The sequence below is a fragment of the Nuphar pumila genome, chromosome 8, assembly GCF_984573655.1.
Source record: "Nuphar pumila chromosome 8, dmNupPumi1.hap1.1, whole genome shotgun sequence".
NCBI classification, from domain to species: domain Eukaryota; kingdom Viridiplantae; phylum Streptophyta; class Magnoliopsida; order Nymphaeales; family Nymphaeaceae; genus Nuphar; species Nuphar pumila.
In genome coordinates this window covers 33,152,272-33,174,777 of record NC_143256.1, presented here as the reverse complement: position 1 = coordinate 33,174,777, position 22,506 = coordinate 33,152,272, and the positions used below count along the sequence as shown (strand labels likewise).

General features: G+C 40.0%; 1 protein-coding gene across 1 annotated transcript; it reads left to right on the top strand.

The window, feature by feature from the left end:
• Window positions 1–12,247: 12,247 nt before the first annotated feature.
• LOC149829888 (uncharacterized) lies at window positions 12,248–14,191 on the top strand. The gene is made up of 2 exons (XM_090015328.1): window positions 12,248–12,466; window positions 13,781–14,191. Exons 1-2 carry the CDS (start codon window positions 12,248–12,250, stop codon window positions 14,189–14,191), a joined length of 630 nt encoding a protein of 209 aa, XP_089871454.1.
• Window positions 14,192–22,506: the final 8,315 nt, after the last annotated feature.

The following is a 22,506-nucleotide window of genomic DNA, read 5'->3' as shown; positions in this document are numbered from 1 at the left end:
CAGATATTATGTTTAGTGTTTGCTTGTGTGCTAGATTTCAGTCAAATCCAAAAGAATTACATCTTAAAGCTGTAAAAAGAATAATGAGATATTTAAAAACACAGTTGATTTTGGATTATTCTATTCAAAATCCTCTACATTTGATCTAATCTCATACAGCGATGCTGACTTTGCTGGAAGTAAATCTGACAGAAAAAGCACAAGTGGAACATGTCATATGCTAGGGCACTCACTAGTATCATGGTTCAGTAAGAAACAAAACTGTGTATCCTTATCAACTACTGAAGCCGAATACATTGCTGCTAGCCTAGCTTGTACACAAGTCCTCTGGATGAAACAAACTTTGAAAGATTTTGGTTTAAAATTCGAAAATACAACTATTTTATGTGATAACACAAGTGCTATAAACCTTTCCAAAAATCCTGTTTTACATTCTCGAACTAAACACATTCAAATTAGACATCACTTTCTAAGAGAACAAGTCTTAAATAATATAATTAAACTAGAATTTATACCCACAGATAAACAACTAGCAGACATCTTTACTGAACCTTTAAAAAATGAAGATTTTATAAGAATAAGAAGAGAACTAGGTATATGTAAATTGAATGATATATAAAACTAAAATATTGAGTTCACTTGAGTTCATAATATTTACTAAATTCATCTTAATAAGGATAATAAAAGAACTTTAAAAATTTTCGTGTCTTCATTTTTCATTTGTTTATTATTTTATTTTTACAAAAGAATCATTTCTAAGGGTCTCGAATACCACACATTGCCTTAAAAGTTGAAACTTCATGTCAAAGTACATTCTACCTCTTGTCATATCATCTTTTACATCACTTTCATAATTATTATTTCTCATAACTTGATTTTCTCTTTACTATATAGTTACTTTAGTTACTTTTCTCTCTCTCACACACACGATTTGAATCTCCATTCATAACTTTGACTCCTTTACTATTTTCCTAAAGAAACTATGAACTCCTTCAATCGAATTCCTTCAAAACCTTGTTCCTCAAACCAAAACGTCTATGAATAACAACACATTCTTTATGTCTTTCATTTTGTCACCTTTCAAGTACACATTAATAATCACCTTTGTCCTATCCTCCTCCACGCATACCCGTGAGTACTACCTTCTTTAAATATAAGTATTATGACACTCCTTCATATCACTCATCTCATAACATCCTTTCATCACCTTTTGTCCACTTGTGAAAACCCCTCATACGAATAACAATCTTCTACACTTCAACCCATGCACTATATTTTAATAACACCCACTTGTTTCTTGTTTTAGTAGGCCATCATTGCTCACTTTCTCTCTCTCTCTCTCTCTCTCTCTCTCTCTCTCTCTCTATATATATATATATATATATATATATATATATATATATATATATATATATATATATATCTTCACGAGTTTCTCATTGTTTCTCTCAAAACAACTTTATGTCTAATCAAAATATCTTCTTCTTTCCATCATTATCACTCCTCTCTCTCACGATAGGCTAGCCGATCTTCAACAAAATAGTATATTCCTCATATTCAAATGATATATCTCTTTCTTTGTCCTTTCAATATACTAAAACTTGGGTCAAAATTTGATTATTTATCCATCGATCTTTTTGTTGCTACATTTCACGTAAAATATACAACTTATCATCTACTATTCTTGTTGCTAATTTTTTACTATATCATCTACTATATCATAGCCTATGTACAATCAATTATCATCTTTAGCAATCATGACGTTTTTCATATTGTATATCTTTCTCTCCAATCAAGACTCATTAAAAACTTCCTCAAGAAAAACTTCATCTTATGTCACTCACACAGCTCTATTTGTCTTTTTCCTACACATTCTTCACGAATACTCTCCATAAAGTAAAAACATCTTATAAAAGGATATTTGTTTTTATTAGGCCATTATTTCACCTCATCTCTCGAAAATCTTTAAAAACCATAGAAAAATTCACTTTTTTGGCTTTATCACACATCAAGTCACTCCATACATGACACAAACTCACAATTCGATAAAACTCTCACATGATAATTCTTTCTTATATAAAAGAATAATTCAAAACCATGTCCTCCTTGACTTCTTCTCAAATATAATAATACACTATCCTCCAATCTTGATTTGATTTGTCATTCACAAGCCTCTTAACTTACTACTCACGGATTTCCTTATTTGACTAAATTCTAAATGTCATTCAAAACATATCTAAATTATTGTCATTCTTCTATTTAATGGATTGGTTCATACCATACCAATTCCACTCGTATCTATCAATTCTCCTACACACTATTACCCTCTTCAAACTCGCTCTCCTTAGTTCTTTTTTTACAAACTCTTGCAATGGCTTCTTCCTCCTCCAACAATGTGATTACAGCAGCCGATCTAAGGTATCCAAATTTGTTTCACACTTACAACTCACTATGCTCTCGCCCCATTCATGAAGGTAAATTGGTCAACTTTGACGACTTCATGCTCTTTGACTTAGACATTTATCTCCCTGAACTCAAACCTCTAATAGGATCTTCATCCCCAGCTGCCTATTATCCCGAACTAGTCCGACTGTTTTATACCAACTTCTCTACTGATCATGAACATACCTCAATCACCAGCAAAGTCCGAGGACAGCTGATGATTTTCGATGCTTCCAACCTAGGTAGAATTCTAAACCTACCTACCACCGGTACCGACCTTAACACCATAGTACCAATCGACCGATCGGTACTTCAAAAAATACTTCTCTGCACCAACTGCTACCAACTTCCATGGCACATGAGGAATCTCTAACCTCATGCTCAGCTACTTGCCCAGATTCTTCTCCACAACATCTTTCCCAAGCGTCCCCGCCAGGGATTAGTTCCTCAAAAAATCTCTCTTCTTATCTACGCAATCTTTTCTTCTCTTCCGATAAACTGGTCATCCATTCTTTTTGACCTTTTTATTCGTTATCAGAAATTCGAGCCTCTTCTTTTTTGGTGTTTCATAACTCCCATTCTCAAATACTTCCAAGTCCCACTTCACAACGAAGTCATCCTCCGTCCCTCGCAAGTCCTCGATGGAACCACCTTCAAACTAAGGTCCCTGCACATGCCCGGCTCTGATGAAGCAGATCCAACATCCTCCTTCAATTACTTTTCTGCTATGATGGATATCGAGCAAACTCAGGATCAAATCCTTCGTAATCAAGCCCTGTTGCAGCAGACTCGCAAGCGGAATCGTGCCGACCGAACACATTCACCTCCTCCACCTTCGAGATAAACTCATTTTTTTTTATCTGTAATAACTTTTAAATACTTTTGGACTGTAATATTTGGTCTGTAATAACTCTTTTACTCTGATCCCTTCCTTTTTGTCCATGACAAAGGGAGAGAAAACCTGTCTCCATTATTGGAGAAATATTCTCTTTTTAAACATTATTTCACTTTTTTATCATATTATTATTTCTATGCATAATGTCTTTTTGACAGGGGGAGCATATTTTGTCATCATAAAAAAGGGGGAGAATGTTGAGAAACTCGGTTTTGATGTCACATAATATGATACACTGTCTCATTTGATTTTATATGATATGATAATATGTCCTCTTGAAATAATGTTATATTATGACTGAATATGTTTTGCCATAAATCTAACGAGTATTTGATGCAAGGATATCTCACCCAATAAGGATGGAGACTTCCTGTTCAAGTACAACTATGGTGCAATCATACTCCTTGAAGAAAAAGCTTGATGAGCCATGCATTCCTAAAGTTCAAATGAAGAAATCGGCTACCTCAAGATGAAGACTTTTTTCTTCTTTAGAGTCATATGTAACAGAACCTTCAGGAACTTGCATATTGCATATTACATACTCATTCATAAACACTATATCATAAAAGTATACGATAGTTTCAAAAAGCTCCTTTTTGAAAACCAATAATTGTACCTTCTTACAACCTTTTATGAAAAAGATATTTTTGTCATATAATAATTGTACCTTACACTATATACAAGACAACATGAAAAAAGGAATGTAGGAAAAAGACAAAAACATAAAATCGGCTACATGGAGAAAACAAATATAATATGTTTTTGAAAAGACTCTAGTTTCCCTCTTTAAAGAAATATTTTTAATATAAGAATAAGACAAAAACATAAAATCGACTACAAAAGAAAAACAAATAAAATATGTTTTAAAAAGACTTTAGTTACCTTCTTTAAAGAAATGTTTTCTTAAATATAAGAAGAAGATAAAAACATAAATCGGCTACACAAAAAAAAAACAAATAAAATATGTTTTTTGAAAGAACTCTAGTTACTTTTTCATAACCATAGAATGTCGACTTACTTGAAGTCATCATTCTCTTTACAAAGCATTAAATGCCTCCTGTAACAAATCCTTGTTAATATCCTTCTCAAAGAATGTCGACCTTCTTTTGGTCCTCATTCTCTCTGGAGACTTTGAAATACACAACATAAAGAAAACACTTGACATGACTATGTACAAATAAATATCTCAAAGCACTCATTGTACTTACACTCATTTAAAGCAAAGAAGTACTAATGTACCTCAAATCATTAATTAGAATAAAGACAAAACTACAACCCAACGTTCAATGTACTATTGTAAGAAATAGACTTTTTACATAATATATGTATTACCTAAAATATTACAACGACCAGTGTACCCTCTATTCTACTTTTATGGAAAAAGGCATTCTCGAATTTATCTAAAAGATATTTTTTGAAATGACATAACATTTCACATTTCAAAAAGTTACAATTCCAAAAATGTAACGACTACTTTTTAAAAGCTATATAAACACACTCAAATAAACTATTCAGACATGGAATGGAATAGACGTGTGAGCTTACAACGAGAAAAATTTCTATTCGTTATTTGAAAAGAGAGCCTTGAAAAAAAAAGAGAAAACGGAAAGAAAGAAAAGAGAAAAAGTCAAGTCCAGCTCTTTGACAAAGAGTATCCTCTGAGTGACAAACAGAACATTCTGAGAATCCTTCATTCGTGCATTCATATCATTCTGAAGGTTCTATAGGAAGTATTGTAACTCTGTTATTCACTGTATTCCTTCTTTGTTGAAAGAAGTAGACCTCTGTGAAAGAGGGTGTTGCCCTTCTCTGTTGAGAGAAGAAGACCTCTGTGAAAGAGGGTGTTGCCCTTCTCTGTTGAGAGAAGAAGACCTCTGTGAAAGAGGGTGTTGTCTTTCTCTGTTGAGAGAAGAAGACCTCTGGGGAAGAGGGTGTTGTACTATTTATCCGGTGACTCGGATGTTATAGTGGAAAGCTCAAGTGGTTTGCTTGAGGACTGGATGTAGGTTTGGATACTGACCGAACTAGTATAAATTCAGTGTTTTATGTGTTGTGCCTTATTGCTTAATTATTTTATTTTATCGATCATTATCATATTTCACTATTCACCCCCCCTCTAGTGGAATTTCAAATACATGATATATAACTATGAACAAGGGAATATAGGTAAACTGACAGAGAGACCATAGACTATTGAAAAAGCATTGCAAAAAAATACATAATAGCCTATTGACAATGCAAAAACTCGAATTATTAAAAAAATAAATATATAAAGTGTTTCCTAATCATGTTTATGATGCAAGATACACAAAATATAAACAATCAAATTGAAGGATAGAGGCATACAAATCATTAAAGAAACAAGTATAAGTAGTTAGACATTTAGACAATCACACATAAATGATTTAAACAAATAAAAAATGAAATAAGTTATTGGATAACTTAAAAACTGTGCAATTCTTCCAAAAAATAACTCATGCCAATGTTTCAAAAAAATAACTTATTCAAGCCGCAGTTTAAAAACAAAAATTGGTTCAACTATTAGAGATGTGCTTACCGAAAAAACTTGTTATTGATGATTATGAAAAACTCGACGATGAAGTACCATTGATGAATCGCCAGAAATAGTCGTGTCGAAAATAGTTGTTGAAAGTTTTTTTTGAGAGTAAGCATGTTGGGGACCACAAAAAACCCTAGTTTATGCGAAAATAGCCTTGGGCTACAAACAATCAATTTTTAAACAATCGAATGGTCACATTTAATGCTTATACAAAAAACCGTAAACAAAAATATAATTTACAAATTCATCCCTAATATTTGTGTTGTTTCAGAAAATCTGCAAATTAGTCAACAGTTTCGCATATACATAGCATATTCGCAATGATAAATGTGAAAGTCATTACGACTTCCACAATCATACATTCGATTCATCCAAGGAGATTTGCAGACATCATTCACGAAATGCATACATTATTTATGATGGTCATTTCAGAGTGTAAACTTCATTGAAATTCGCAACACTAATATCTGAATGTCCCTAATATTTGTGGATGTAAAACCCAGATTTTAGCACAAAAAAAAACTCAGACCCAGACCCGACCCGGATCCAACCCATGCCCAGCCCCTCAAAAACCCCTTTTCAGAGGGGCTAGCAGCCCACGGCAGGGGGGTTTCTCCGACGACACAGAGGGCGGGCCCTGTGTGCGCCCCCTCCCTATAAAAAGGCGAAAGGGGAAAGGGGAGGGCCTACGAGCCTTCCCCGACCCCCCGACTCTCTCTCTCATCTCTCGTCTCTCCCCTCTGTCTCTGCTCTCCCCCCCCTCCGACTCTCTCTCTCTCTTTGCATCTCCGGCGAGCCCCACCTTCCCGGTGACCTCCCACTTCCTCCGGCAGCCCAGGTACCCCTCCTCCCTCTCTGTGTCTCCCTCTCGATAGCGGCAAGTAGGGGCCAAAGGCCCCTGCGACTCTCCCTCCCTCTGTTTACCTTTCGGCAGGGGGCCATCGGCCCCTGCCCCCCCCCCCCCCCCCCCATTTTTCTTCCTCCTCCCTTTTTCCGTCAGGCAAGGGGCTCCGCCCCCTAGCCTTCCTTTTCTCCGTCAGGCAAGGGGCTCTGCCCCCCTTTGCCTTTCTTTTTTTTAGCAGGCAGGGGGCCCTGCCCCCTTGCCCTCATCTTCTTAGCAGGCAAGGGGCTCTGCCCCCTGCCCTTTTCACCATTCCGACAAGGGCCATGGCCCTTGCCCTTACCTTTCATGTAGGGGCCGATGGCCCCTACCCTTCTCCTTAAGAAGGAGGCAGGAGCCGAAGGCTCCTGCCTCATCTCTCAGAAACCGAGCAGGGGCCAATGGCCCCTGCCCCTCTTTTAGCCGACAGGAGCCTCTGACCCCTGCCCCTCTTTTAGCCGACAGGGGCCTCTGGCCCCTGTCTCTTTTTTCTATCGAGCCAAGGCTGGCAGGAGCCGAAGGCTCCTGCCCCTCCTTTCTTTAAAACCCAGCATGGGCCTCGAAGGCCCTTGCCCCTCCTTTCTTTAAAACCCAGCAAGGGCCTCGAAGGCCCTTGCCCCTCCTTTTGAAGACTCAGCAGAGGCCAAAGGCCCTTGCCCCTCTTACTATTATCACGGCAGGGGCCGATGGCCCGTGCACCTATCTCCTTTAACGGCATGGGTCATTGGACCGTACCCTGTTCTTTTTCGTAACTGTAGGGTCTGATGACCCCTGCATTGAGTTGCGGAGAAACCGAGTTTTCTCCCTATCTTTATTTGTTTTATGCATGCTAAATAATGTACTTTTGCAGTGTTACGCAATGGAGCCCGTTCGCGCCCCGCGAACTAAACCAACGATCACCTACGTTCGTAGACGGCTTCTTTCTCGCAATACCCCAAGGTAGAAGAAGTTGCACAAGGACTTAAATAATTAAATCAAGCTTAAATAATTAAAGATCGAAAGGACTTAATGATATATTTATATACATATACGTATATAAGTACACTTTTAAATCAAGGACGCAGTTTCGCGATCCTTGTCCTTTGCTTTCACATTTCCTATTTCTGTTTGTCGTCGCGCTTTGCGCCCAGGCTTTTGTTCTAGCAATTACTACTTACGGTCTTTTAATTCAAGGACGTGGTTTCACGATCCTTGTCCTTTGCTTTCGCATTTCCTATTTTAGTTTGCGGTCGCACTTTGCGCCTAGGCTTTTGCTTTCGTATTTACTACTTAATGTCTTTTAATTCAAGGACGCGGTTTCGCGATCCTTGTCCTTTGCTTTTGCATTTCCTGTTTCTGTTTGTCATCGCGCTTCGCGCCCAGGCTCTTACTTTTCACATTATTGTCTTTCGTTCTTGCCTTGCCATCGACACAACGTATTCGGAAGAAATACCTATTCCTCTATTTTTACTCAATATGTTTTGGGAAAACCCTTGATCTGGGGCAAGATCAAGTTGTTGGGTGATGGGTTCATTTGTGAAGCCCATCTACCAAAACCAGTGTCGTGACTTGCATAGCACCTAGACACTGCGTCATCAGTTGTCAGATTCGAGAAAATCACATGCCATATGTTGGCAAGTTGTGTGTCGTTTCGAAAGATTTGAAATGTTAAAATAGTTTTTAAAAACATTATATCTCTGCGAAACACACTCCTGAGGCTCCTATTAAGGACCTATATCCCTTTCCTCGTAAGTGTACTCTTGAACATGCGAGGCATGTTAGTACTACGATGATTGGATGAGAGGGTCTTATGACCTCAATTAGTGATTTGTGCACGTTGTTGAAAACACATATAAAAATGGGATCACCTTCATAGGCAAGATGCTCGTTTTGGTCTAATGGACCAGAGCATGAAGAATGAGGCAACGGCTAAGAAACCCCATCGCGCTCAATTCAACTTGGCTTCGTCAAGAGAGAGGACGAAGGGTACCAACTCCGATGGACAAACCATTTATGGTTTTTTAAAGGGCAAAAGACCCATTTTCCCCAGTCATCGGAGGTTAGGGGAGATAGGGGCTACATAAGTTAGCCTAACACTTCTACAGAAGTTGGATGCATCCGTATCAGGCCTTGGGGACTTACTCTCTCGACCATCGGTCGTCTCTATAGGAATAAGATTCAGTCAGACAACCGAGGTATCTTAAAATACTTAACATAATGAACACTCGGCTTGGACTCGACTGTTTCGACTCACGTGCCATGTATGTATCTGCATGGCCGGTTAACAAGTAATAACTAAATTGAGCATGCTCATCTTTTCAGTTTGTTGTACTTAGCTTGTTTCTTCAGTTTATTGGCTTAGTTTGCTCGTTACTACCTGCTGCATAAATTATTCATGCCTAATTTAGTTCTTTCTGTCTTTATGCTCTCCTACTAGTTTTTCGCAAAACTAACTCATTTCATGGGTATAGGTGATGAATAGGTGCACCAGGCGATGGCGCGACTGTGAGATGATTTAAGGATCCACTGTTTCTGCTCGTAGTTCTTCTCCTGGACATTTTTGGTTTTTGATACGGTTTTCCCTTGAGGAAATCCAAATTTTGTATAAACTTGATACTCTCTTTAAATAGAAGAAATGGTTTTCTAAAGTATTATTGCAGATCGTCCATGGTAAATCTTTGTTTCCTCGCTAACGTGCCCAAGGTTGTCAAACCTGTCCTTTTTCTTTTAAAGAAATCGTTTCCGCTAATTTTAAAAACAAACTCTGTAAAGAAAAGGAATTTTTCAACTATTTCAAAGAAATTATAAGGTTCGAAATTTTGGGGCGTTACAACTTGGTATCAGAGCATATCGAAACAGTGATTCTTGGTCATCGAGCATCCGCATCACACTGTAAGTAACTTAATTTCTCTTTTTCTATACTATTAGACTAGAGCATACCTTACATGAGTATTTGGGGTTTTCTTGTTCAAAGAAAATGAACCCTTCGGATGGTGAGAGGTTGTGATGCAGAAGAGGCGCACAAAGAACGCGATATCGGTCAGTTAGGGGCAGAAGCTCCGTGGTGGGAAGACTTGAGCATTCGACTATCGGTTCAAAATGTTGGACCAGCAGGCCGCCCCCTCCCACTTTTGCGGATTCTTGGGGCTTTACGCTTCCAGATACCTACCAAGCACTGTTAGCCACGACATGGGCAGCAGTGCACTTTCGGGAAGGAAGTCGCATACCAAATCATGTTTTAGTTAATCGGTACATTTCTCTGGAATCCTTTGAAGCAGAGTCCCCCTGGCAAGCCCAGATGGGGTGCAAATTCTGTGGTGAAGAAGGACATACAATAAATAATTGTCAACTTAAGGAAGCATACGATAGAAGGGCGCCTGCAGCACAAGATCTGGAAGACACAACATCCTCAGTCCAGGGTACTTTTGACACACCATCATGTGATGGACAAATATTACCCCTAGAATGTGCTTAGGACGTCGCTCCACCCACTCATATGCCTTCCCCCAACTCACCAATATACACACCAACCCCAGACTCACCACAGTACATATCAGATTCTCCGGTGAACAATCTGGCTTCACCGTTGTACATATCGAATTCTCCGGTGTACACACCAGCTTCACCGCAATACATACCGGATTCTCCAGTATACACTCTGGCTTCGCCGACCTATGCGTTGAATGCCTCACCACATTACACCACCATAACTCCTCTTCACGGGCAAGGAGTCCTGAATGAAGATTTGCATCCTTTTCCCCCTCTGCGCGGGTTAAGGCGCACGGGTATCGCAAGAGAGTACTTGAAAAAGTACTCTCATCAGCCCTAAAGGAGATAAAACTTGTTGGTTTTTGTACCCGTGGGCAGTTTTTGTTTTTGGCTTTTTGTAAGTGCCCTCTTGTACCAGCACTGTTGGGCTTTTGTAATCTCTATTACTCGAAAATACGATAAACCTTTTTTTATATTATTCTTCTCCTTCAAGTGTTGACTTATGTATCATCTGGTTATTTTAAGGATGGTTCGAAGTTCGAACGAAGATTCATCTGACGAATGGTCAGATCAGCGGGGATTCATCATGGACTCCCTGAGCGCATTGGCTAGCGCCATGCAAAATCAAGTGCACAACCAAGTACCCACCCCAGAACCAATCCACCCTGCGGCAGTATCTTATGAAAAGTTCTTAAAGCTCGATCCTCCAACCTTCACAAGCAAGCCCGACCCCGATGCAGCTGAAAACTGGATATTGGAAGTGGAGCGAGTATTCCAAGTTTTGACAGTCCCAGAAGACAAGAAGACTATTTTCGGTACTTTCAGACTTTTGGGTGCCGCCCGCCATTGGTGGGACACGACTCGGAACATACAGTTCCCGACAGATTCGTTTATTCCATGGGAGACCTTCAAAAAGGCTTTCTTGGATAACTATTTTCCTCATCATGCAAGGGAGAGAAAAAAGGTGGAGTTCTTGGAACTTTGTCAAGGCACGTCAAGTCTGGTGGACTACATCTCCAGATTCCAGGAGTTAGAGCGTTATTGCCCCAACTTATTCGAAGATGATCGAGAACGGGCAGGGAAATTCATCCGCGGATTAAAGGAAAGACTCCGACCAAGGGTCCTAAACAACATGCCATCGACTCTCTTCGCAGCTGTTGCTGCAGCCACTCTCCTGACAGAGGATTGGGAACGCTCTAAGAGCACCCAAAGCAAGAAGCTACCTGTTGTGGGTAGCGATCAAAAGAAATACCCCTCTGGCGGTCAAACCAAGCGACCACCCTTTTTTGTAAACAAGGAAGGTAGAAGAAAGCAATATCCTCCTTCCAAACGTCAGCGTCCTCAAGGCAACCCTCCCGCCCGGCAGCAGGCGGGCGATGTCTGCCCCAAATGCGGATGACCTCACCCCGGGCAAGCATGCTCTCTTCTTACAGGCGGATGCCTGTACTGTGGCAAGATGGGCCACTTCGCACGCGAGTGCCGCAAGAAGGCGGCTGACGACCTCAGACGGAATAGTGGAGCACCTCTGCTCCCCTGACCACCGTCGCAATGACAACAACAACAACATTCTTACCAGGCGCAACAACCACAGTCCAGCGGCCAGAAGAAAGCACCGGGACACGTTTACACTGCCACGGTCGAACAGCTGACTAAAGGCGAGCTTGTGCAAGGTACCATCTCGATTGCTAACCAAGAAGCTTTCATACTCTTTGATTGCGGTGCGACTCGTTCTTTTAGTTTTGTAAAATTTGTCGAATTCTTGCACGTACCTGTAACTTCGTTAGATAATGCTCTCAACGTCTATAACCCGATTGGGAAAAACACTATTTGTGCGACCTACGTTCCAGTTTTGGATGTGGTCTTGGCGGATCGACATTATCCGGCCTGCACTATCCTTCTAGATATGACTGAATTTGACGTCATCCTAGGCATGGATTGGCTGCACAAGTACCATGCCAAAATCTTTTGCCATGAAAGCAAGATTGTGTTATCTCCACCAAGGATGCCTAAGGTGGAATTCAAGTTCGTGAAGGCGGTTCATGCAAGCAAGTTGATTTCTTCTCTAAAAGCACAAAATTACCTGAGAAGGGGATGCACTGCCTTTTTAGTCAGTGTCGTTCAGTCCGAGCCGACGCAAGTTTCTATAAGAGTTCTAGAGGTGGTTCGGAATTTTCCGGACGTCTTCTCAGAGGAGCTGCCAGGACTTCCCCCACCACGAGAGGTTGAATTCAACATCGAGTTGTTGTCGGGTACTGCGCCAATTTCTAAAGCTTCATCCCGTATGGCGCCAGCCAAGCTCAAGGAACTCAAGAAGCAGTTACAGGAGTTAATGGATTTAGGATTCATTCACCCTAGTGTTTCGCCTTGGAGAGCTCTTGTTTTATTCGTTAAAAAGAAAGACGAATCATTGCGGTTGTGCATCGACTATCGAATGCTCAACCAGGCCACGATAAAGAATAAGTATCTGTTACCGCGTATCGAAGATCTGTTCGATCAACTGCGGAATGCCAAGATTTTCTCAAAGATCGACCTTAGGTCAGGATACCATCAACTCAGAATTAAGGGAGATGATATCTCCAAGACGGCTTTTCAAACCAGGTATGGGCATTTCGAGTTTATTGTCATGCCTTTCAGACTCACCAACGCTCCTGCAACCTTCATGGACCTCATGAATCATGTGTTTAAACCATTTTTAGACACCTTCGTCATCGTGTTCATCGATGACATCCTGGTGTACTCGGAGACCTGGGATCAACATCGCGAACACCTAATCATCATTTTGGAAACCTTGCGGAAGGAGCGTTTGTTCGCTAAATTCTCTAAAAGCAAGTTTTGGCTCAATGAGGTTATGTTTTTGGGACATGTTATATCCGAGAAAGGAGTGTCTGTGGATCCTGCCAAGGTGGAGGCCGTACTAAGCTGGCAGCAGCCGAGGAATGTTCGTGACATCAGAAGTTTCTTTGGATTAGCTGGATATTATAGAAGATTTATCCAAGACTTTTCCAAAATCTCTCTACCTATGACAAAGCTGCTAAAGAAGGAGGCTAAGTTCGTGTGGGACGATTCGTGCGAAAACAGTTTTCAGTTGCTGAAGGAATGACTTACTACTGCTCCTATTTTGGCCTTGCCTTCAGGACAAGGCGACTTCGTGATCTATACTGACGCTTCTGGGATAGGCTTAGGCTGCGTCCTAATGCAAAATGGTAAGGTAATCGCCTACGCCTCGCGTCAACTTAAGATTCATGAGAAGAATTATCCGACTCATGACTTGGAATTAGCGGTTGTGGTGTTCGCATTGAAGATATGGTGACACTACTTGTACGGGGAACAATTCGAAGCTTTTACGGATCACAAGAGCCTCAAGTACTTGTTTTCACAGAAGGAGATAAATATGAGGCAACGACGGTGGCTAGAATTTCTTAAGGATTATGATTTCACCATTTCCTACCATCCAGGAAAGGCGAACGTGGTAGCTGATGCTCTTAGCCGTAAGGCTTCTAGCATTTCCGTCAACCTATTATACGTGGGTTGGAAGTTGATTGAGGATTTGGTCTCATGGAAATCGTTCGCAGTCTCGTCAAATTCTATCAGTCTTTCTAATCTGGTAGCTCAACCTGAGCTATTAGCCAAGATCCTTGTTGGGCAAAAGACTGATGTGCAGTACGAGAAGCTGAAGGCTCGTACACAGCAGACCGATACCCCTTTCCGACTTAAGGACGATGGAAGCAATTTGCTCAAAAATCGTCTTTGGGTCTCAGATGATCCTGTTTTGAGAGACGAGATTCTCGAAGAGGCCCATAAATCGAAATATATGATTCACCAGGGAGGCACAAAGATGTTCAAAGACTTGCAACGCCGATATTGGTGGAGCGGGATAAAGCGAGATGTGGCCGAGTACATCTCTAAGTGTTTGACTTGCCAACAGATTAAGATCGAGCATCAATGACCTGGCTGAGTGATGCAGCAGATGGAGATCCCACAATGGAAGTGGGAAGACATCACTATGGACTTTATCGTCGGTTTGCCTAGGACACGAAGAAAGAACGATGTGATTTGGGTGATCGTTGACCGACTCACCAAATCGGCTCATTTCCTTCCTATCTGTATTAGTCAGTCCTTAGACAGTTTGGTGGATCTCTACATTCGTGAGATTGTGAGATTGCACGGTGTTCCGGTATCTATCATCTTCGATCGTGATCCGAGGTTTACCTCGAGGTTTTGGGGACAACTTTAAATCACTTTGGCTACGAATTTAAAGTTCAGCACTGCTTTTCACCCTCAGACAGACGGACAGTCTGAACGCACAATTCAGACCTTGGAGGACATGTTGCACGCGTGCATGATGGACTGGAAGGAAAAATGGGATTCTCATACCAGTCTGGCCGAATTCGCGTACAACAACAGTTATCACGCTAGCATCGGGATGGCCCCTTACGAGGCCTTGTATGGAAAGCCCTTTCATTCGCCTCTCTACTGAGATGAGGTTGGCGAGCGAAGGATGGAATCTCCTGTAGTGATACAACACTACACTCAACAGGTGTTGATGATACGTGAGCGACTCTGTACTACACAGAGTTGGCAGAAAAGTTACGCGGATCGTCGTCGTCGAGAGCTCACCTTCTCGATAGGAGATATGGTTTTTGTTAAGGTATCTCCTACAAAGAGCGTATTTCATTTTGGGAAAAAGGGAAAGCTAAGCCCTAGATTTGTCGGACCGTTCGAGATCCTGGAGAGGATTGGTGAAGCAGCTTATCGTGTGACTTTACCTCCTTAGTACGCTCAAATCCATAATGTTTTTCACGTATCCATGCTTCGGAAATACGTTCACGACCCATCACACATCATCCATTATGATGATGTAGACATTAAGAAGGATCTGTCTTTCAAGGAAAGACCAGTCGAGATCATTGATCGTCAAGATCAGAAGACGATATCTCTTATAAAGGTGCGTTGGAAGCACCATGGGATAGAGGAATGTACTTGGGAGCCTGACTCTGATATTAGGGAGAAATACCTTGACTTGTACTTTGATCGATAAGTTCGATTTCGAGGACGAAATTATTTTAAGGAGGGTTGGATGTAAAACCCAGATTTTAGCAAAAAAAAAACTCGGACCCGAATCGGGTCCAAACCCGACCCAGATCCAACCCATGCCCAGCCCCTCAAAAACCCCTTTTCAGAGGGGCTGGCAGCCCATGGAAGGGGGGGTTTCTCCGGTGACACAGGGGGCAGGCCCTGTGTGCGCCCCCTCCCTTTAAAAAGGCGAGAGGGGAAAGGGGAGGGCCTACGTGCCTCCCCCAACCCCCGACTCTCTCTCTCATCTCTCCCCTCTGTCTCTGCTCTCTCCCCCCCCCCCTGACTCTATCTCTCGTCTCTCTCTCTTTGCATCTCCGACGAGCCCCCCTTCACGGCGGTCACCTCTTCGGCGAGCCCCACCTTCCCGGCAACCTCCCACTCCTTCCGGCAGCCCATGTACCCCTCGTCCCTCTCTGTGTCTCCCTCTCGATAGCGGCAGGCAGGGGCCAAAGGCCTCTGCGACTCTCCCTCCCTCTGTTTACCTTTCGGCAGGGGCCATGCCCCCCCCCCCCCCATTTTTCTTCCTCCTCCCTTTTTATGTCAAGCAAGGGGCTCCGCCCCCTTGCCTTCCTTTTCTCCGTCAGGAAAGGGACTCCGCCCCCCTTTGCCTTTCTTTTTTTTAGCAGGCAAAGGGCTTCGCCCCCTTGCCCTCATCTTCTTAGTAGGCAGCGGGCTCCGCCCTCCGCCCTTTTCACCATTCCGGCAGAGGCCATAGCACCTGCCCTTCCCTTTCATGTAGGGGCCTATGGCCCCTACTCTTCTCCTTAAGAAGGAGGCAGGAGCCGAAGGCTCCTCCCTCATCTCTCGGAAACCGAGCAGGGGCCAATGGCCCCTGCCCCTCTTTTAGCCGACAGGGGCCTCTGGCCCCTGTCTCTTTTTTCTATCGAGCAAAGGCTCGACAAGGGCCTTTGGCCCTTGCGCTGCCCCATTTTTTTTAAAGGCTGGCAGGAGCCAAAGGCTCCTGCCCCTCCTTTCTTTAAAACCCAGCAAGGGCCTCGAAGGCCCTTGCCTTTCCTTTCTTTAAAACCCAGCAAGGGCCTCGAAGGCCCTTGCCCCTCCTTTTGAAGACTCAGCAGAGGCCAAAGGCCCCTGTCCCTTGTGAACACCCCAAATTTTTCAAAATCTTTTAAATATTCCCTTCTTGCCCTTAAATTCATTTTTTGAGCAAATGTGCCATTTTTAAATATAAATTTTAGTTCATTTTTCAAGTTTTACTGAAATCAAATTCATTTTATTTGTTTAAATTGATTTCGGAATTGGATCCATTGTCCAGATCCAAATCTAAATCTCCTTGTTCAAATTTTAAATTTAAATTATAGAAAATACCAAAAATAGTCTTTAAATAGCTCGGACAGTCCATTCGACATCCGTTTGGACCCATCACATGTATTTCTCAATTCGAGCTGCAAAAACTCAAACATTTTCTCAAAACTTGGGTCCGAACCCATTTTCTGAAGAAATTTCCTCAAAATAGCCTTAAAAACCTTTTTTTTGTAAGTATTTCTCAAAAATACAAAAAAAAATTAGTTTAAATCCTTATTTTGCCGTACATTTTAGGATCTTGTATTTCCCAAAATACAAAAATAAAAATACTCGGAAAAGAACCAAAAAAATCAAAAATAAATGAAGAAAATTGCAAAATAGTTTTTAGAAACCCGTTTTAGAGAAAACTTTTTAAAGAGGCCTTTTTTTGGAAAATCTGATTCTCGATGTTTAAAAAAAAAATCGAGTTAGGGTTTTGAAAACCCTAACTCTCACTTCTCTCTCCCTCAGGCCATCAGCCGCCGCTCTCCTTCCCTCTCCGAGGCCGAACCCTCCTCCATCGCCCTCCAATTTCCCCATCTTCGGCCCTCCATCACCAACAACCTCATCTCCAGCCTCCCATCTTCAACTGAACCTCCTTTTTGCCTCTTTAAAAAGTAGCTTAAGAAACCCTAAAACGGATCCGTCTCCTACCTCTCCACGGCATGCACCTTCTTTCCTTCTTCCCCTTTTTTATCGTCTTCACCGCTCCCCTTTTCCCTATTCTCTCCCTCTTTCTCCTTTGTTCTCCATCTTCTTCTCATTCCCCCCTTTTTTTTGACTGATTGGAGGAACCTCTGGCCCCAACGACGGTAATCAAAAGCTACTGAAGAAGCCTATCCTACATCCTTTAGAATCTCTATAGGATTACGGTAAGTTCCCTTTTTACCTCCCCTCATCTCTCAGAAGTTTTCCTCATTTTCTGGATTTTCTTACCCCACCAAAAGCACGCTTGGTGGAGCTGAGTTGTTCATGGCAACTTTGGTCCACTTCTGTGCGACATTAACGGAATAATCCCATTCCGACATTTCCATTCGTTTTCCTTTTCTTTCTATGTTCTATTGATAAATTCCTCTTCTTCTTTTTTCCTTTCTTCTTCGAATATACATTTGTTTGATATTTTTTTTTCTTTTTTTCTCTGTCTATCTTTGGTCCTTCTTTTCATTCCGATTATGTTTTTATTTTTTTTTATTTTACCTATTAATGGTCGGATTCCTATTTATTTTGATTGCCTGAGGATTTCTCGGATGTCCATTCTCATTTTTGATAATCAGCGGATGTAGTTGGTCATGATATACCTTGACCCCTCATTTCCACCTTGAATAGTTGGCCTTCATCTACTGTATCAAAAAAAAAAAACCTTCTGTAGTGTTCCTTTTATTTGTTTTGTATGTTGAATTTGTTGTTGATAGTTTCGTCTTAACACTACATTCCAGGCTATAGTTAATACAGGTCGTCCTGTAAAATCTCATCATCCTTCACGATGTCATTCTTGCATCTGCTACTTTTGGCATCAATCCTTTTAAGTTTTGACATTTTATATATATGCTCTGTTTTTGATATTATAATTGTGTTTTTCCTCTTAATGATAAAATGATGATCCGATTGATTTGTTATTCCTCATAAAAAAAAAGAAACCTAAGCAATCATCGGGTTATAATCCTTGTATATTTGGCACAAACACCTTGTAACCAGTTTATACTAGGCCTAATCGGATGGGTCCCTCAAGAGCTAAATCATCTCTCTGATTTGTTTGGGGATCACTAACTGCTTCGATTTTCAGCATGAAGTTGAAGTGCTGTAATTTCCAATATAAAGGCTCCACAACGTTTGTTAGTACCTGTGCACGTCACCTGCACAAGGCACCTAATGGAATTCAAGTAGTTCAAATCGTTGTATGTTATATCAAACAGTCCGGAGAGTCACATCTCACTGGAGTTGGGGAATTTGGTGAAGCCAAAAGTGTTCTTCTGTTCAGAACAACAGATTGATGGGCATGATTTTCTGGAACTTAACAAGCATCAATATATTTGAAAATGACTTTGAAGGAGAGCTTCAAGTAAGCATTGGAAACCTAAGCAACCTTCCTTTTGTTGGTGACAAACGTTGGCTAGAGTGGCTACGCTCCAGAGCAGCTAGGCAATTGTGAAATATCCACGGAGACTCACAATATCAGCATCTTGAGCCACTTGTCTCTATCGCGGAAGAAGCTCACCGACAACAACATTTCCTAGCAAGGTGGAGTCTCACAGATTTGATCTCAGCAGGAAATAACCTCTCTGGTAAAATTCCTGAATACCTTGGAAGTCACCCTTGGTCGCGCTGGAGCTCTCATAGAATGGATTTTGTGGCAAGCTGTCAGACGAATTCTGAGATACTGCAGGAGATAACCATCAGCAACCATATGCTTATAAGTAGCCTCTCTGCAGGCATTGCCGTTGGAGTTTTGTCTTGAAAAGTCATTGCTGGACGATAATCTCCTTGAAAGCTTTATTCAAAAGGAGACAGACGAACTGGAAAATCGCGCAGATCTTGCACTTTGTGGCAACCAGCTCAATTCAAGCTTCTAGATAACCGTCCTTCTGCAAATACTCTCTCTATTTTCAAACCCATCTTGCAGTCATGGTGGTTATCTGTAAGTTGTTGTTTTATTCTCATTTTCCTAGCTTTTGGTTAATAGTATCTTATAGCTTCAGGAGTTCTATTTTTAGTACATCCCCATCTTTGCATCTCACTGTTCAGTGCTTGCTCTTTTACCCTTTTCATTTCATGTCTTATATTGGCATTCGTGTTTCTCACGTTGATTATAAATCAGTATATTGATGCTCAACATTGGGTTTGTTGTGTCTTATAATTTCAAATCTCCATCATATGTGTTATGGTCTGGAATGAATCCTGACATTCTATTAGCTGCCTTTGAAATATGTTGATCTTACCGAATACCATCGTATGAAAGCATGGCTATTGAATATGGCTGACTTGCAAAAACATCATCATATAAAATCATCATTGATTGCAGCTTCAAGGGGGAACCTTTCTATTTGATGTAGTGTGTCTATGGAATTAGAATTGAATTCTTGTCTTACCCTATCATTGGCTTTTGTGGTGTCTTCATCAACATCTGTATAGATAAATCCACATCATTTTGCATTCCATTACATCATTTTTCTTGCACTGTCATATGCACCCTCCTGTGCATCATGCTGCTGTACATGCCACCTTTATGGTTCAAAAGGCAAGAAAGATGGTTGTATTAAACTACTCAGCCTGATCTGTGCTAATAGCATGAGCCTGGGAAATTTATGAAGAAGCCACGTTCTGAAGCTTCTATTGGACCCAAAGCACTTTCAGCAAATCTTTTTTTTAAGGTTGCTTTGAATCATATGGAAAATTTGTTCCACAATGTCTACATATGCCCATTTACAGGGCTCAATCCATCTGAATGATACCCAATGACAGGATCATTCATTATATGATCAGTATTGTTTGGGTCAAATTTTTTTTTTTTTTTAGCAAAAGGAGTAGACCAAAGTCTAGAGGTGTGTATACCTTTGATGTCAAAATTGGGTGGTCAGGTGTTAACGTTGATCAGTGCATGCCTAAGTAACTCTTTCCTGTATCAGGTTTTCCTGTTAATCTAATTGTTTAGCTTCTTGAATATATCTAAATTACTGCATAATATATGTAGGTTCTATCAGTTTTTTTTTGGTGAAATTATAGAACTTTCTCCTAGAGGAAGATTGCCTCACAGGTAAAGGGGTGAATGCCCAATATTATGTCCAGCACCTTCTATAGGACGAGTTGTTGTATGACCTTCTGCGATGGTACCAAATACATCAATAGAGGGTTCAACATGATGTACATTACTGAGAGGCATTCTGACTTCAGTCAGTACCTGTTGCGTTGATTTGATAGACATGCCTTATGTTTTGCCTGTTCATCTGCTACAATGTTTTCACTATGTTTATGTTATAGTTTCCTTCCCATTTCCTGTATCCCACAGCATTACTGTATATGCCCTTTACACTGTGCACAACATTGCATCTTAATTATTTACCACTGCTATAGCTTCGATATTCACTACGGCATCCAACCTCTTCCCTTTCACTTGCTTCATTACATGTTGACAGCATTGGTATATCATACAATCTGGATTCAGAGAGAGATTAATATCACCATCACTCTTACTTATGTCTTGAGCTATTGTAAAATGCCTTGCTTATCTAACTCAATGTCAAATTTCTGACTCATTGTAAATTCTGATTTATCAAGCTAAAACTGAATGCTCGGCACAAGTTTCTATTCATTAAAAATTCTGATTTACCAAGTTAAATCCAAGTAGTTAGTTTCTGAATGACCTTTTCATACATAGTTTCTCATTTGATGTTTTGTATAAATATATATATATATATGTGTCTATATCCACATGTATATACATATATATATATATATATATATATATATATATATATATATATATATGTATATATATATGCATATATGCATATATGTCTATGTATACTCCTATATTTTCCCAAGATATTGATATATATACATCTACCTATATATACATATATACACCCATATGTATAAATATATGTACGTATGTATTTATATATATGTGCCATTTTCCATCATTTTCACCATACATATCTTTTCACTATTTGATCTCCATATGATATATGTAATTTTCCTTCTCTTTTCATTACTAATCTGGTTGCTTTGCAGGAAATATGTGGGAGATATCATTATTTGGGGGTTGTAAATTCAATTTTGGTACATTATAATAGTTAGATCTTAATGAAAATTTACATTTCCTGTTTTAGATAGGATGAATGAGCATTGTATACATCATGAATTGCTTGTTTTCATTTTTTTTTATTTCTCAAATTCTCACATTGGTGAAACACGAATGACACGTGCACCATTTCGTAAGAGGTAAATCAATCCTAAGTTGATGATCCACATCAATGGCCATAGTCAGGGTGTGGACAAAACTTAGGATTTTTATCTTTTACGAAATAACACTGGATCAATTTTCAAAATTAATCATATTTCCTTAAATATTTTCCCCTTTTATCAGAATTTAACTTAAAATTAATTCAAAATATATACCAATGGCCATAGTCAGGGTATATTGAGAGTTAATTTCATTTTAAATTCTATAAAAGCACCAAATGTGTTTCATTCTTCACCTGAGTTTAAATATAGATTATTATATAATACATTCAATGACCATAGTCGAGGATGTATTATATCTTCAATCTTATTTTAATTCATTTAAAGAATGGAATAGCTTTTCAAAATCCAATTTCAAATTCTTTAAATTCATTCATCACTTAGGATAGATCTGCATCATATTTTCAAACTTCCTTTTTCAAAAAAAAAAACTCCAAGTAATGTAAATATCTTCCTCAATCTATTCTTATAAAATCCAATTCATCATTTCATTTTCAAATTCAATTTCATTTTCAAATCTCAAAGTTCAATTTAACTTTGAGATTTCAAAGTCATTTTTTGTATTCAAATTCAAATCGGATTTCAAAGTTCAATTTGACTTTGAAATTCCAAACTTCAATTTATATTCAAAACTCTAATCAAAACTCCAAATTCAATTTTAACCTTGAGACTCTTGATTCATCTTCTAAATTCCAAATTCAAATACTCCAAATCAAATCCAAAGTTCAATTTAACTTTGAGATTCCCTTCAAAAATCAAGGTCTAAATTGACTTTGAAATTCATTTTGTATATTCAAGATTCAAATTCTAAAATTCATTTCCCAAGTTCAATTCAAACTTGGAAGTTCTTAATTCATCTCCTGAATTTAAACACTCCAAATCCACTTTAGGATCCAGAATCCAATTTCACATTGGATCTCAGAC

What these genes read in the sequence shown, in the direction of transcription:
- LOC149829888 (XM_090015328.1), top strand. Translation starts at nt 12,248, where the DNA reads ATGCCTAAGGTGGAATTCAAGTTCGTGAAGGCGGTTCATGCAAGCAAG. An exon ending in GACTTCCCCCACCACGAGAG is followed by an intron (nt 12,467 to 13,780) that starts GTTGAATTCAAC and finishes GTGGGTTGGAAG; the next exon opens with TTGATTGAGGATTTGGTCTC.